The 17722-nt window shown below is 46.9% G+C and overlaps 1 protein-coding gene across 4 annotated transcripts in view; it reads left to right on the forward strand.

Moving 5' to 3' along the window:
* The window catches only part of LOC110532453 (reelin), a 297868-nt gene that overhangs the window by 264642 nt on the left and 15504 nt on the right, over positions 1–17722 (forward strand). For 2 of the 4 annotated variants that reach the window (XM_090234988.1, XM_090234993.1), the window contains exons 49-59: positions 8308–8476; positions 8604–8744; positions 8930–9107; positions 12878–13071; positions 13312–13616; positions 13922–14076; positions 14462–14676; positions 16218–16395; positions 16669–16844; positions 17076–17182; positions 17317–17559. In XM_090234988.1, the coding sequence (XP_090091114.1) occupies positions 8308–8476; positions 8604–8744; positions 8930–9107; positions 12878–13071; positions 13312–13616; positions 13922–14076; positions 14462–14676; positions 16218–16395; positions 16669–16844; positions 17076–17182; positions 17317–17559 (2061 nt within the window). The remainder of the gene's footprint in view (positions 1–8307; positions 8477–8603; positions 8745–8929; positions 9108–12877; positions 13072–13311; positions 13617–13921; positions 14077–14461; positions 14677–16217; positions 16396–16668; positions 16845–17075; positions 17183–17316; positions 17560–17722) is intronic. The other 2 variants (XM_090234991.1, XM_090235001.1) reach the window with 1 other exon arrangement.

Raw genomic sequence — 17722 nt, forward strand, 5'->3', positions numbered from 1 at the left:
TCAAGAGCTACAGACAAATAATCTTCGAGAGCCTTACGTTCGGGAGCCGACAGAGAGTATAGTCTACCCCGGGGGGGGGTGGTTCCCGGAAGGAGATCAATACTACAATCATACGACCGGTGTGGAGGAAGAGAGGTGGCCCTGGACCGACTGAACACCGTGCGCAGATCGTGATATTCCTCCGGCACCCCTGTCAAATCACCAGGCTCCTCCTGTGAAGAAGAGACAGAGGAAACAGGAGGGATAGCAGACATTAAACATTTCACATGACAAGAGACGTTCCAGGAGAGGATAGAATTACTAGACCAATTAATGGAAGGATTATGACAAACTAGCCAGGGATGGCCCAAAACAACAGGTGTAAAAGGTGAACGAAAAATTAAAAAAGAAATGGTTTCACTATGATTACCAGAAACAGTGAGGGTTAAAGGTAGCGTCTCACGCTGAATCCTGGGGAGAGGACTACCATCCAGGGCGAACAAGGCCGTGGGCTCCTTTAACTGTCTGAGAGGAATGTCATGTTCCCGAGCCCAGGTCTCGTCCATAAAACAGCCCTCCGCCCCAGAGTCTATTAAGGCACTGCAGGAAGCTGACGAACCGGTCCAGCGTAGATGGACCGACAAGGTAGTGCAGGATCTTGAAGGAGAGACAGGAGTAGTAGCGCTCACCAGTAGCCCTCCGCTTACTGACGAGCTCTGGCCTTTTACTGGACATGAAGTGACAAAATGACCAGCGGAACCGCAATAGAGACAGAGGCGGTTGGTGATTCTCCGTTCCCTCTCCTCAGTCGAGATGCGGATACCTCCCAGCTGCATGGGCTCAGCACCCGAGCCGGCAGAGGAAGATGGTAGTGATGCGGAGAGGGAGGCGACGGAGAGCGCGAGCTCCTTTCCACGAGCTCGGTGACGAAGATCAACCCGTCGCTCAATGCGAATAGCGAGTTCAATCAAGGAATCCACGCTGGAAGGAACCTCCCGGGAGAGAATCTCATCCTTTACCTCTGCGCGGAAACCCTCCAGAAGACGAGCGAGCAAGGCCGGCTCATTCCAGCCACTGGAGACAGCAAGAGTGCGAAACTCAATAGAGTAGTCTGTTATGGATCGATTGCCTTGACATAGGGAAGACAGGGCCCTGGAAGCCTCCTCCCCAAAAACAGATCGATCAAAAACCCGTATCATCTCCTCCTTAAAGTCTTGATACTGGTTAGTACACTCAGCCCTTGCCTCCCAGATTGCCGTGCCCCACTCACGAGCCCGTCCAATAAGGAGAGATATGACGTAGGCGACACGAGCAGTGCTCCTGGAGTAAGTGTTGGGCTGGAGAGAAAACACAATATCACACTGGGTGAGGAACGAGCGGCATTCAGTGGGCTCCCCAGAGTAACACGGCGGGTTATTGATTCTGGGCTCCGGAGATTCGAAAGCCCTGGAAGTGGCCGGTGGATCGAGGCGGAGATGGTGAACCTGTTCTGTGAGGTTGGAGACTTGGGTGGCCAGGGTCTCAACGGCATGTCGAGCAGCAGACAATTCCTGCTTGTGTCTGCCTAGCATCGCTCCCTGGATCTCGACGGCTGAGTGGAGAGGATCCGAAGTCGCTGGGTCCATTCTTGGTCGGATTCTTCTGTTATGGTGAGTGAATGAGGACCCAAAAGCGAACTAACTTAAACAGAGCTTCTTTAATAACCAAACATAGGTAGGCTCAGATAGACCGGCAGATTCCGACAGGACAGGACAAGGTTACAGCAAACATGACGATAGTCTGGCTCAGGCATGAAACACAAACAAACAAGAATCCGACAAGGACAGGAGCAGAAACAGAGAGAGATATAGGGACCTAATCAGAGGGAAAAAAGGGAACAGGTGGGGAACGGGGTGAATGGGTAGTTAGAGGAGACAAGGGACAGCTGGGGGAAAGCGGGGGAGAAAAGGTAACCTAACACGACCAGCAGAGGGAGACAGGGTGAAGGGAAAGGACAGAGACAAGACAACATGACAACTTCAGAGAGAGCTCTATTGTTTCCAGTACTTGTCTCATATTAACTCCAATGTATCGTCCATGTAAAAACCCTGTCTGATTAGGATGAATAATATCCGACAATACCTTTTTTAATTCTATTCTAAGCAATTAGCTAGAATTTTTGCATCACAACACTGAAGTGTAAGAGGCCTCCAATTTTTTAAATGGACAGGATCTTTTTATGTACCATTTGGATCCTGTTTCAGTAATAATGAAATCAGACCTTCTTGTTGAGTGTCCGATAATCTACCATTTATATAGGAGTGGGTAAATCATGCTAATAACGGTCTTCTGAGTATGTCAAAAAAAGTTTGGTATACTTCCACTGGTATGCCGTCCAGCCCAGGAGTTTTCCCAGCCTTAATGGCTTTAATTGCATCAAGAAGTTCCTCCTCTGTAAATTGGCCTTCACATGAGTCTTTCTGTACAGATGATAATTTAACATTATTAATTGGAAAAAATCCATACAATTGGCTTTGGTTAGCGGAGATGGAGGAGACGAAAACATATGCTTGAAGTACTTTACTTCCTCTTTCAAAATATAGTTTGGTAACTGCATAATTTGTAACAAGTTTCAGCAAATTATTTTAGTTAGCATTTCTTTGTCGAATATAAAAAAAAATATATGGTGCATTTTTCCTCATATTCCATCCAGTAGATTTTATTTTTATAATATATTACATGGGATCTTTCTTGAATAAGTTCCTCCATTTATTTTTATTTTTCCTCTAATATGAGCATGTATGGTAAAGTTTTTTATTGCTATCTATCTGTATTGTTAGTCTTTCCATTTCCTTTGTTAATATGGACTATTTTGACCTAAATTTGTTTTGTTTTGTTTTGTAGATGAGTTCTGAATTGCATGGCATCTAAAGGCACATTTTAAAAGTGTCCCATACAATAAGGGGGATCTGCTGTACCTATGTTATGTCAGAAAAAGTCAGTTATAAATTCGTATGTCCTAGTTAAAAATAAGTTATCATCCAGTAGGCTTTGATAGCAAGATGGGGCTGACAGAGGGGGCTGCTTTGCTTCTAGTCCTTAGGAAACTTTGCAGTATTTCGTTTTTTTATCTATTATTTCTTACATTGTTAGCCCAGAAAAACTTAAGTGTTATTACATACAGCCGGCAAGAACTATAGGAAATCAGAGAGACATCAACTTACCAGCACTACGACCAGGAATACAACTTTCCCGAAGCGGTACCTTTGTTCGAACCACACAGGGCATTTGAACTGATTCCAGAGGTTGATCCTAAACAAAACAGCCGGAGAAGAGGTAGACGGAGCGGTCTTCTGACCAGACTTTGGAGGCACGTACACCACCCACAGATTCCAAGTATATTACTTGCTAATGTCCAGTCTCAGGATAACAAGGTAGACAAAATTAGGGCAAGGGTTGCTTTCTAGAGAGACATCAGGGATTGTAACTACTCTGTTTCAAAGTACATGGCTGTCTCGGGAAATTCTGTCGGAGTTGGTACAGCCACCTGGATTCCATGTTTGTCGCGCCGACAGGAATAAACATCTCTCCGGGAAGAGGAAGGGCGGGGGTGTATGTTTCATGATTAACAACTCATGGTGTAATTGTAACAACATACAGGAACTCATGCCCCTTTGTTCACCTGACCTAGAATTCCTCACAATCAAATGCCGACCGTACTATCTCCCAAGGGGAATTCTCATCGGGTATTGTCACAGCCGTGTATATCCCCCCTCAAGCCAATACCACGACGCCCTCAAGAAACTTCACTGGACTTTATGCAAACTGGAAACCGGATATCCTGAAGCTGTGTTTAATGTAGCTGGGGATTATAACAAAGCAAATTTGATAACAAGGCTACCTAAATTCTATCAGCATATTGACTGTAGTGCTCGTGCTGGTAAAACACTGGATCACTGCTACTCTAACTTACGCGATGCATATAAGGCCCTCTCCCGCCCTCCTTTTGGCAAATCTGACCACGACTACCTTTTGTTCCTCCCTGCCTATAGGCAGAAACTCAAACAGGATGTACCCATGCTCAGGACTATTCAACGGATTCTGCTCTTCAAGATTGTTTTGATATGTTCTCGGTAGCCTCGGAGAATAATATTGATGTATACGCTGATTCGGTGAGTGAGTTTATAAGGAAGTGTATAGGAGTTGTACCTACTGTGACTGTTAAAACTTACCCTAACCAGAAACCGTGGATAGATGGCGGCATTTGCCCAAAACTGAAAGCGCGAACCACCGCATTTAACCACGGAAAGGTGACTGCAAATATGGCCGAATTCAAACAGTGTCATTATGCAAGGCAATCAAACAAACAAAATGTCAGTATAGATACAAAGTGGAGTCACGGTCTTGCTTTCAGATTAACTAAACACCTTCTTTGCCCGCTTTGAGGATAATGCAGTGTCACCGAAGCAGCCTGCTACGAAGGACTGTGGCCTCTCCTTATCCGTGGCCGACGTGAGTAACACATTTAAACATGTTAACCCTCGCAAGGCTGCCGGTCCAGACGGCATCCCTAGCCACGTTCTCAGAGCATGCACAGACCAGCTGGCTGGTGTGTTTACGGACAATTCAATCTCTCCCTATCCACATGCTTCAAGAAGGCCACCATTGTTCCTGTACCCAAGAAGGCAAAGGTAACTGAACTGAATGACTATCGCCCCGTAACACTCACTTCTGTCAACATGAAGTACTTTGAGAGGCTAGTCAAGGATCATATGACCTCCACCTTACCTGTCATCCTAGACCCACTTAAATTTGCTTACCACCCCAATAGGTCCATAGACGATTCATTCGCCATTACACTGCACACTGTCCTATCCCACCTGGACAAGAGGATGTAAGAATGCTGTTCATTGACTATAGCTCAGCATTCAACATAACACTACCCTCCAAATTCATCATTAAGCTTGAGGACCTGGGTTTCAACCCCGCCCTGTGTGATTGGGTCCTGGAATTCCTGATGGGCCACCCCCAGGTGGTGAAGGTAGGAAACAACATCTCCACCCCGCTGATCCTCAACACTGGGGCCCCACAAGGGTGCATGCTCATCCCCCTCCTGTACTCCCACAAGGGTGCGTACTCATCTAGTTTGCAGACGACACAACAATAGTAGACTTGATCACCAACAATCATGAGACAGCCTATAAGGGAGGAAGTGAGGGTGTCAGGAAAACAACCTATCACTCAACGTCAACAAAACAAGGGAGATGATCGTGGACTTCGGGAAACAGGGAGCACCCCCCTATCCACATCATCGGGACAGCAGTGGAGAAGGTGGACACCATGGACAAACTGAAATGGTCCACCCAAACAGACAGTATGGTGAAGAAGGCGCAACAGCACCTCTTCAACCTCAGGAGGCTGAAGAAATTTGGCCTGTCAACCCCCACAAACTTTTACAGATGCACAATTGAGAGCATCCTGTCAGGCTGTGTCACCGCCTGGTACGGCAACTGCACCGCCCACAACCGCAAAGCTTTCCAGAACGTGGTGCGGTCACCAGGGGCAAACTACCTGCTCTCTAGGACACCTTCAGCACCCGATGTCACAGGAAGGCCAAAAACATAATCAAGAACAACAACCACCCAAGCCACTGCCTGTTCACCTTGCTACCATCCAGAAGGCCAGGTCAGTACAGGTAAATCTCTGTTGGCACCGAGAGACTGAGAAACAGATTCTATCTCAAGGCCATCAGACTGTTAAACACCCATCACTAACACAGAGAGGCTGCTGCCTACATAGAGACTTGAAATCGCTGGCCACTTTAATAAATGGATCAGTAGTCACTTAAATAATGCCACTTTACTAATGTTTACATATCTTGAATTAATCTTCTCATATCTATATACTGTATTTTTTAGCATCTATTGCATCTTGCCTATGCTGCTTGACATTGCTCATCCATATATCTATGTGTACACTACTGTTCAAAAGTTTGGGGTCACTTAGAAATGTGTGTATGACTATTGTAGCTGGAATGGGTGAAGGCCAGCAGTTTGTCTAGTTTGAGAAACAGACACCTCACAAGTCCTCAACTGGCAGTTTCATTAAATAGTACCCACAAAACACCGGTCTCAATGTCAACAGTGAAGAGGTGATTCCGGGATGCTGGCCTTCATCCATTTCCAGCTACAATAGTCATCTGCAACATTATCAATGTCTACACTGTATTTCTGATCAATTTGATGTTATTTTAAAGGACAAGAAATGAGCTCTTCTTTCAAAAACAAGGACATTTCCAAGTGACCCCAAACTTTTGAACAGTAGTGTATGTATGTATGTATGTATGTATGCATGCATATATATATATATATATATATGTATATATATATAGTATCCCTTTACCAGACTTCTTATGTTTTACCAAACTGTTGGAGCTAGGAACATTAGCTGTTACCTATGCCCACGATTGCATATACAAAAGTATTCAGACCCCTTGACTTTTTCCATGTTTTGTTATATTACAACCTTATTCTGAAATGGATTCAATTGTCCCCCCCCCCCCCCCCCCCCATCAATCTACACATAATACCCCATAAAGACAAAGTAAAAACAGGTTTTAAAATGTTTGGGGAATTGTAAAATAATAATTTTAAAAATAAATTTAAAAAATCACATTTACAAAACTATTCAGACCCTTTACTCAGTACTTTGTTAAAGCACCTTTGGCATCGATTACAGACTCAAGTCTTCTTGGGTGTGACGATACACACCTGTATTTGTGGAGTTTATTTCCATTCTTCTCTGCAGATCCTCTCAAGCTCTGTAAGGTTTGATGGGGATCTTTGCTACATAGCTATTTTCAGGTCTCTCCAGAAATGATTGATATGGTTCAAGGCTGGGCTCTGGCTCGGCAACTCAAGAACATTGAGAGACTTGTCCCGAAGCAACTCCTGCATTGTCTTAGCTGTGTGCTTAGGTTCGCTGTCCCGTTGGAAGGTAAACCTTCCATTCTGAGGTCCTGAGTGCTCTGAAGAAGATTTTCATCAAGGATCTCTATATACTTTGCTCGGTTCATCTTTCCCTCGATCCTGACTAGTCTCCCAGTCCCTGAAAAACATCCCTACAGCATGATGCTGCCACCACCATTCTTCGCCGTAGGGATGGGTGCCAGGTTTCCTCCAGATGTGACGCTTGGCATTCAGGCCAAAGACTACAATGTTGTTTTTATCAGAGAATCTGGTTTCAAATGGTCAGAGTTCTTTAGGTGCCTATTAGCAAACTCCAAGCGGGCATATGCCTTTTACTGAGGAGTGGTTTCTGTCTGGCCACTACCATAAAGGCCTGATTTATGAAGTGCTGCAAAGGTAGTTGTCCTCCAGGAAGGTTCTCCCATCTCCACAGAGGAGTGCAGTGTAATGAACTCTGGAGCACTATCAGGGTCACCATCGCGTTCTTGGTCACATCCCTGACCAAGGCCCCTCTCCCCCGATTGCTCAGTTTGGCCGGGCAGTCAGCTCTAGGAAGAGTTTTGGTGGTTCCAAACTCCTTCCATTTAAGAGTGATGGAGACCACTGTGTTCTGGTGGACCTTCAATGCTGCAGACATTTTTTGGTACCCTTCCCCAGATCTGTGCCTCGACACAATCCTGTCTCGGAGCTTAACCGAAAATTCCTTCCACCTCATGACATGCATTGTCAACTGTGGGACTTTATATAGACAGGTGTGTGCCTTTCCAAATCATGTCCAATCAATTGAATTTACCACAGGCGGACTCCAATCAAGTTGTAGAAACTCCTCAGGGATGATCAATGGAAACAGGATGCACCTGAGCTCAATTTTGAGTCTCATAGTGAAGGGTCTGAATACTTATGCAAACAAGATATCTGTTTTTTTATACATATTAAAACAATTCTAAAAACCTGTTTTCACTGTCATTATGGGGTATTGTGTAGATTGATGAGGGAAAAAAATGTTTTTAATCTATTTTAGAATAAGGCTGCAAAATAACAAAATGTGGAAGAAGGGAAGCGGCCTGACTATTTTCCACTGCTCCCGTTTGGTGCAGCGGTCTAAGGCACTGCATCTCAGTGCTTGAGGTGTCACTACAGACACCCTGGTTCAAATCCAGGCTCTATCACAACCGGCCGTGATTTGGAGTCCCATACGGCGGAACACAATTTTTCCAGTGTCGTCCAGGTTTGGCCGGTGTAGACTGTCAATGAAAAGAATAATTTGTTCTTAACTGACTTGCCTAGTTAAATAAAGGTTACACGTGTGTATGCGACTAATAACATTAGATTTGATTTATAATTTGATTTATGCGTCTTTCTGTACCCTTGTCCATTACAGCCATTGAGCTTGAGTATTCTCTGGACCTGGGTCTGCACTGGCAGCCTCTGGTGCGTGACTGTCTCCCCACCAGTCAAGACTGCTCCTCCTACACCCTACAGAGACTGCTGGTGGCAGACACATACAACAAGTGGGGCCGAGTCACTCTGCCCATTCCCATCTACGCCAGGTCAGTTACACATTGTTTGACTGCCAAACCAAACCGAGGTTGCTATTCTTCAAAATCACTGTCCAAACATTTGAACAGCTTTAAATGTTGGTACGAGTTGTATTATGTCATTAAAATGTATCTGCAGGTCTCCAGCTACGCGGTTCCGTTGGTTCCAGCAGGCTCCGTTTGACAAGCAGCAGACCTGGGCTCTGGACAATCTCTACATCGGAGACGGCTGCTCCGACATGTGCTCCGGACATGGACGCTGCCAGCAGAGCTCCTGTGTGTGAGTGACTGATATTTCAGTAACTCACCAGCCTGAAAGAATAATTACAGACACGAATGTGGTGTTCCATTGCCATGTTGAAGTAGAAGTCCCGACATCTGTAACAACAATGTCACACACAGCAACCTGAGAGGCCATTCAATAACCTCCTTACCCCTTTCTCTCACCTCTCGTCCCCCATGTAGGTGTGACCCAGAGTGGGAAGGCGAGTACTGTGATGAGCCTGTGGCCCCCCTGCCCTCCCAGCTGAAGGACAGTTTCAGCCGGGCCCCCTCTCTTAGCCACTGGCACCTGGTAACCGGGGGAAAGCTCAGCACTGTTTGTGGGGCCGTGGCATCTGGGGCTGCACTGCACTTCAGCGGGGTCAGTGCCTATCAATCTATCAATCCATTGTGCCTGTAGACCACACTACCTACAGAGATAGTTTTCATCTGCATACCTGTTTACATACCACCACAGATAGAGGCTGACACTACAGTAAGACAGCATTGAATGAGCTGTATTCCGGCAGAAGCAAACAAGAAAACGCTCACCCATAAGCGGAGCTCCTAGTTGCCGGGAACTTTAATGCAGGGAAACTTAAATCCGTTTTACTAAATTTCTATCAGCATGTTACATGTGCAACCAGAGGGAAAAAAAAACTCTCGACCACCTTGACTCCACACACGGAGATGCATACAAAGCTCTCCCTCGCCCTCTTTTTGGCAAATCTGACCATAATTCTGTCCTCCTGATTCCTAATTCTGTCCTCCTGATTCCTCCTGCAAAAAATTAAAGCAGGAAGCACCAGTGACTAGATCAATACAAAAGTGGTCAGATGAAGCAGATGCTAAGCTACAGGACTGTTTTGCTAGCACAGATTGGAATAAATTCAGGGAATCCTACGATGGCATTGAGGAGTACACCACATTAGTCATTGGCTTCATCACTAACTGCATAGATGATGTCATCCCAACAGTGATCGTACGTACATACCCAAACCAGAAGCCATGGATTACAGGCAACATCCGCACTGACCTAAAGGCTAGAGCTGCCACTTTCAAGGAGAGGGACTCTGACTCTAACCAGGAAGCTTATAAGAAATCCCGCTATGCTCTCCGACGAACAATCAAACAGGCAAAGCATCAATACAGGACTAAGATCGAATCGTACTACACCGGCTCTGACGCTCGTCGGATGTGGCAGGGCTTGCAAACCATTACAGACTACAAAGGGAAGCACAGCCGACCCGTAGCACTCACGACTGTAGCCATGAAGTGCTTTGAAAGGCTGGTCATGGCTCCCATCAACACCATTATCCCAGAAACCCTAGACCCATTCCAAGTTGCATACCGCCCCAACAGATCCACAGATGATGCAATCTCTATTGCACTGCCCTTTCCCAGCTGGACAAAAAGAACACCTATGTGAGAATGCTATTCATTGACTACAGCCAAAGGAGACAAAGGAGATGATTGTGGACTACAGGAAAAAGAGGACCGAGCACGACCCCATTCTCATCGACAGGGCAGCACTGGAGCAGGTTGAGAGCTTCAAGTTCCTTGGTGTCTACATCAACAACAAACTAACATGGTCCAATCACACCAAGACAGTCGTGAAGAGGGCACGACAAAACCTATTCCCCCTCAGGAGACTGAAAAGATTTTGCATGGGTCCTCAGATCCTTAAAATGTATTTGCATTGCCCCCCCCCCCCCCCTCTCTGTTGTTATCAGGGTTAGAATTTATTACAGTTGACACTACAATTTAATAACAGAAAATTCCTTATTGAAAATAAACAGCTATTTTTACTTGACTTTGATTTTCTCTTTTATCACCTCAATTTAATTTAAAAAATGTTTAATACAGAAATTAAATTGAGCCCAAACCTGGTGTGTCTCTCCATCTGTCAAGTTCTGACCTTAGTTCCTTTGTTTTGTCTTTGTTTTAGTATGGTCAGGGTGTGAGTTGAGGTGGGCAGTCTGTTTGTTTTTCTATGTTGGTTTTTGTGTTCGGCCTAGTATGGTTCTCAATCAGAGGCAGGTGTCGTTAGTTGTCTCTGATTGAGAATCATACTTAGGTAGCCTTTTTCCACCTGGGTTTCGTGGGTGTTTATTTTCTGTTTAGTGTTTTGTCATTCACCTTACGGGACTGTTCATTTGTTGTTTATTGTTTTTGTTCAGTGTTCATTTTGCTTCATTAAATTATGCGCACTTACAACGCTGCGTGTTGGTCCTCCGATCCTTCTCGCTACTCCTCCTCAGAAGAGGAGGACGAGGTTCGTGACAGAAACAACCACCACAAAAGGACCAAGCAGCGTGGTAACGGGCAGCAGCAGCGATCGCAGGAATCATGGACATGGGAGGACATTCTGGACGGCAAGAGACCATGGGCACAGGCTGGAGAATATCGCTGCCCCAAGGCTGAGCTGGAGGCAGCGAAAGCCGAGAGGCAGTGGTATGAGGAGGCAGCACGGCGGCGTGGGTGGACGCCCAAGAGGCATCCCCAAAAATGTATTGGGAGGAGGCACATGGGGAGTGTGGAGTAGTCAGGTAGTAGACCTGCGCCAACTTTCCGTGCTTCCTGGAGAGAGAGAGGGACCGGGCAGGCACCGTGTTATGCTGTGAGGCGCACAGTGTCCCCGGTGCATGTGCATAGCCCGGTGCGGTACATCCCAGCGCCTCGTATCGGCCGGGCTAGAGTGGGCATTGAGCCAGGTGCCACGAAGCCGGCTCAGCGCATCTGGTCTCCAGTGCGTCTCCTCGGGCCGGTGTACATGGCACCAGCCTTACGCATGGTGTCCCCGGTTCGCCAGCACAGCCCAGTGCGGGCTATTCCACCTCGCTGCACTGGCCTGGCTACGGGGAGCATTCAACCAGGTCAGGTTGGGCAGGCTCGGTGCTCAAGAGCTCCAGTGCGATTTCACGGTCCAGTCTGTCCGGTGCTACCTCCACGTACCAGCCCTCCGGTGGCAGCCCCCCGCACCAGGCTGTCTCTCTGTCTTCTCCCTACAGGGTCTCCCGTCTGTCCTGAGCCGCCAGAGCCGCCAGTCTGTCCTGAGCCGTCAGTCAGCCAGGAGCTGCCAAAGCCGTCAGCCAGGAGCTGCCAGAGCCGTCAGCCAGGAGCTGCCAGAGCCGTCAGTCTGCCAGGAGCTGCCAGAGCCGTCAGTCAGCCAGGAGCTGCCAGGAGCTGCCAGAGCCGTCAGTCAGCCAGGAGCTGCCAGAGCCGTCAGTCTGCCAGGAGCTGCCAGAGCCGTCAGTCAGCCAGGAGCTGCCAGGAGCTGCCAGAGCCGTCAGTCAGCCAGGAGCTGCCAGAGCCGTCAGTCAGCCAGGAGCTGCCAGAGCCATCAGTCAGCCAGGAGCTGCCAGAGCTGCCTGTCACGCCGGCAATGCCAGAATCGCCCTTCACTGTAGCGCTGCCGGATTCTCCCTCCTGCCCGGCGCTGCCGGATTCTCCCTCCTGCCCGGCGCTGCCGGAGTCTCCCTCCTGCCCGGCGCTGCCGGAGTCTCCCGCCTGTCCGGCGCTGCAGAAGTCTCCCGTCCATTCGGGACCCGTGGCGAGGGTCCCCAGTCCGAGGTCGGCAGCGAGGGTCGCCGCTCATAAGAGGCCACGGGGGCGGTTGAGGAGGCGGACAAAAACTATGGTGAAGTGGGGTCCATGTCCCACGCCAGAGCCACCTGCAGACAGACGCCCACCCAGACCCTCCCCTATAGGTTCAGGTTTTGTGGCCAGAGTCTGCACCTTTGAGGGGGGGGGGGGGGGGGGGGTACTGTCACGTTCTGACCTTAGTTCCTTTGTTTTGTCTTTGTTTTAGTATTGTCAGGGTGTGACTTGGGGTGGGCAGTCTGTTTGTTTTTCTATGTTGGTTTTTGTGTTCGGCCTAGTATGGTTTTCAATCAGAGGCAGTTGTCGTTAGTTGTCTACTTAGGTAGCCTTTTTCCACCTGGGTTTCGTGGGTGTCTATTTCCTGTTTAGTGTTTTGTCATTCACCTTACGGGACTGTTAGTTTGTTGTTTATTGTTTTTGTTCAGTGTACAGTGTTGGTCCTCCGATCCTTCTCGCTACTCTCAGAAGAGGACGAGGTTCGTGACACCACCTAATATGTCTTTCTCTTTAACCTCCATGTTTTCTCTTGTATCTGTCTCTCTCCAACAGAGTTGTAGTCGTCAGCTGGTGACGGTGGATCTGAACCTGACCAACGCAGAGTTCATCCAGTTCTACTTTATGTATGGCTGCATGACCCCGCCGAGCAACCGTAACCAGTGTGTACTACTGGAGTTCAGTCTGAATGGTGGAATCAACTGGATCCTGTTGACAGAGATCTTTTACGACCTGTACAGAAAGCCTGGGTGGGCCTTTTTTATGAAAAATAGATATACGCACACTTTGTTGATTGCTCCCAGTGCTCCCACGGTTTATGTTCTACCCAAAGGTCAGGCTTAACACACATGAAAAAAGTAGGAGTATTTATAGACTTACAAGTAATGAAGTACAGTAAAATAGGATATACAGTAACTGGAAATTGGCTTTAACCTGTCCACCCCTTTCACATCAGCTGTTCCCAATCCTAACCTGTGTGTCATGTGTAGATTCGTCAATGTACTGCTGCCCCATGCGGCCCGTCAGGAGGGTGTGCGTGTGCGCTGGTGGCAACCGACCCACGAGGGGTCCGACCACAGTGACTGGGCACTGGATAACGTCCTAATCGCTGGTTCCGACCCGCGGGCACAGATCTCTGACACCTTCGGAGGGGTGGCGCTGCCTAACCACGAGAGAGCGCCCGCTGATGGTACCCCCACGGGCAGGATAGGCCTGTTGAATGAGGGAGAGGAGGAGAGCACCTCAGGTATATACACAGGGGATCTGGACGAGACCACAACATACACCACCACAGGTACATACACATCTACAGGTACATACACAACTACATGTACATACACAATTGGGGGAGGATCTTTCAGTCATACAGGCCCTAATTGTGACTTGTCTGATTGTTGAGTTGATTTTGTGCCTCTCACATTAGGTTTCATCCTAATAAGCAATGACCGCATCAAATACAACTGCTTTCAGAAGGAACATTTATTGAATCTAGGTATATGAAAAAAACGAATAAGGTATTTTGTTTGATGAGATGGATGCTTACTTTCTCTCTCCCTCTTCCTTTCTCTGAACCCTCTCCACTGCTTCCCTCTCTCTCAGTGAGTGATCACTGGCTGTTCAGTGAGGACTGTGCGGTTCAGAGGTTCTGTAGCTCTCCAGACGGAGTCATGGTGTGTGGTAATGATGACGGCAGAGAGGTGTATGCAGTCACACATGACATCGTCCCGGACAAAGGCTGGGTCATGCAGTTCAAGGTAACAACAATTTTGTACAAAACAGTGGAAATGGTTGAGTGTGTGGCCCTGTCGAAAAACAATCCCTGTTCCTACCCCCTAGACCAGGGATGTTCAATTCCGAAACACTTCTGTTTTTTGTTTCTACCTATTAGTTAATTGCTCTCACCTGGTATCCCAGGTCTGAATCAGTTGCTGATTAGGAGAGGATGAAAGCTGTTTTGGCCCTCCAGGACTGACATTGAACACCCCTGCTTCCCTAGACACTTCTGAGATTAACCGCTAGGAGTGTGTGTTTTTCTGTGGGGGGGTTGGGTGTATTTGTGTATGTGTATGTTGTGATCAAAAGTACAGGATATGTGTGTATGTACAAGTTATGTTTTTGCAAGTCCATGTGTCTCTACAGATTGTGGTGGGCTGCAGTTTGCCGGAGCGCCATGCCGAGCATCAGGTCCATGTCCAGTATTCTGTGGACTTCGGTGTCTCCTGGAGGTACCTGGTGCCCCAGTGTCTACCTGCTGACCCCTGCTGTGGAGGACAGATCTCCCAGCCCAGTGTCTTTTTCCCTGCCCAGGGTTGGAAAAGGGCCGTCTACCCCCTAACGGACAGCCTGGCAGACACGTGAGTGACAAGCCTGATCCATACAGTACAAACATGCACATACAGTACCAGTCCAAACTTTGGACACACCTACTCATTCCAGGATTTTTCTTTATTTGTACAGTTTTCTACATTGTAGAATAAAAGTGAAGATATCAAAACTATGAAATAACACATATGCAATCATGTAGTAAGCAAAAAAGTGTTAAACAAATCTAAATATTTTTTCGATTTTAGATTCTTCAAAGTAGCCACCCTTTGCCTTGATGACAGCTTTGCACACTCTTGGCATTCTCTCAACCAGCTTCACCTGGAATGCTTTTTCAACAGTCTTGAAGGAGTTCCCACATCTGCTGAGCACTTTTTGGCTGCTTTTCCTTCACTCTGCGGTCCAACTCATCCCAAACCATCTCAACTGGGCTGAGGTCGGGGGACTGTGGAGGCCAGGACATCTGATACAGCACTCCATCACTCTCCTTCTTTGTCAAATATCCCTTACACAGCCTGGAGGTGTGTTGGGTAACTGTCCTGTTGAAAAACAAATGATAGTCACACTAAGCGCAAACCAGATGGGATGGCGTGTCACCTCTGAACAGTGTTGAGATGTGTCTGTTACTTGAACTCTGTGAAGCATTTAATTTGGGCTGCAATTTCTGAGGCTGGTAACTCGAATCAACTTATCCTCTGCAGCAAAGGTAACTCTGGGTCTTCCTTTCCTGTGGCGGGCCTCATGAGAGCCAGTTTCATTATAGATCTTGATGGTTTTTGCAACTGCACTTGAAGAAACTTTTAAAGATCTTGACATTTTACGGATTGACGGACCTTCATGTTTTAAAGTAATGATGGACTGTCATTTCTCTTTGCTTATTTGAGCTGTTCTTGCCATAACATGGACTTGTGCCAAATAGGGCTATTTTCTGTATACGACCCCTACCTTGTCACAACACAACTGATTGGCTCAAATTCATTAAGAAGGAAAGAAATTCCACAAATTAACTTTGTGGAAGGTACACCAGTTAATTGAAATGCATTCTAGGTGACTACCTTAAGAAGCTTGTTGAGAGAATGCCAAGAATGTGCAAAGCTGTCATCAAGGCAAAGAGTGGCTACTTTGAAGAATATCAAATATAAACTATGTATTATATATGTATTTTGATGTCTTCACTATTATTTTACAATGTAGAAAATAGTAAAAATAAAGAAAAACCCTTGAATGAGTAGATGTGTCCAAACTTTTGACTAGTAGTGTACGTAAGCAAGCATGCACACACAAACACACATATACTCAACCTGGCTGGCACACTCTCTCCTTGCTTCCTCCAATAGTTTATTTTGGTTCAAGACATTCGGACTGTCTCAAGTTACAGTTGAAAGGAGGGTTCCTTAAAAACAGCCTAGGGAAGATAATTTAAAAAAGTCTTGCCTAACTTAATCTTTATGACCATCCTGTGTATATTGTGTGTATGGCGGTGCATTTTTTTGGTTCAGCACTCTGATACCCAGTGGGCTGTGGAGAACTTCTACATCAGTTCTTAACCTACATTATGTGTAATGTTCTGCAGGGCGGTGCGTTTCCGGTTCTACCAGCAGCACAGTGATACCCAGTGGGCTGTGGAGAACTTCTACATTGGGCCAGCGTGTGACAGCCATTGTGGGGGACATGGAGATTGTCTGGACCAGCGATGTATCTGTGAACCAGGCTTCACTGGACCCAGCTGCTACGCCAGCACTGCACTCAAGGTATCAATCAGTTAATCAATCTTTATTTATGTAGTACATTTCATACAATGACATATAAAGTGTCCCTATCCGGCTTGAAGGACCATTTATTTTGTACACATAGCAAAAACAATGCAATTCAAAATGCAATTACATTGCCCTCCCCCTAGGGATTCTGCACCATGGCAGATTATGTGGCTCGGAACGTTTGTGTGTGTCAGGGGGTGTTGGGAAAAGGGCAGAAGACAAATGTCCATACTACAATAAAGTATCTATTCTATTATATTTCCCCAGACATCTCTGAAGGAGCGTTTTGACTGGGAGGGGGCGCCGGGCACTCAGTGGCAGGTGTTGGAGGGGGGTCGTCCCTGTACTGACTGTGGGGTTCTGGTGGAGGGGACCGCTTTGTACTTTGGAGGAGCAGACGCCAGGCAGGCCGTCACCTCTGACCTCGACCTCCGAGGAGCCAAGTTAGTACCTCTACTGATCAAAAGTGTGTCAACTACACAGGATTTTGTTATAACATTCCCTTTCAGTTCCTACTACCACTCAAACTTTTCATGAGATATATCGTTTTTTCCATATGTTCGCTGAGATCACTATCGCTGGAAATGCTTCAGATGTGCACAGGTCGTTTATCTGTGTTTGAGTCCCGGCATAAGTATTCCACTGTTAATGGCTGTATGAACTGTGATGATCAGGTTTGTAGAGTACTGGGCCAGGATAGGAAGTGAAGACAACATGACCATGTGCCATCGCCCAACCTGTCGCAAAGAGGGAGTGCTGCTGGACTACTCCAAAGACGGAGGTAAACTGTCATAAACTATACTAAGCAGTAGTAAACTGATGGAAAGTTTAGTTTGTAGTAGATGTAATCTTTAGTACACTGATGAATAATAGAGGATTTTGTCCCCCTTGATATTTAATTCATGCATCCCCCAGGTGTGTCCTGGACCCTGCTTCATGAGATGGACTATCTGAAGTACGTGTCTGTGAGGCGTGATTACATTGTTTTACCAGAGGGGGCGCTGTCTAACACCACACGGCTGCGGTGGTGGCAGCCCTTCTCTGTCTCCTCCGGTCTGGCATCACCTGGGCTGGAGCGTGCTCAGTGGGCTGTAGACAACATCCTGGTAGGAGGGTCTGACATCAACCCCTCCACCCTGCTCGACACCTTTGATGACGGTAAACACAGCATAGCATAACGTAATATAGGATAACAAAACATAACATCAATCCCTCCACCCAGCTGGACATCTTCGATGATCGTAGATAGTTTGCGCTGAAACACCTCTGACATGGAATGGGAGGTGAAAGTGTAAAGATGAATCTGGGCTCTGTTTTGTCC

Source organism: Oncorhynchus mykiss, chromosome 1 (assembly GCF_057628025.1).
Source record: "Oncorhynchus mykiss isolate SJ-2025 chromosome 1, ASM5762802v1, whole genome shotgun sequence".
NCBI lineage: Eukaryota > Metazoa > Chordata > Actinopteri > Salmoniformes > Salmonidae > Oncorhynchus > Oncorhynchus mykiss.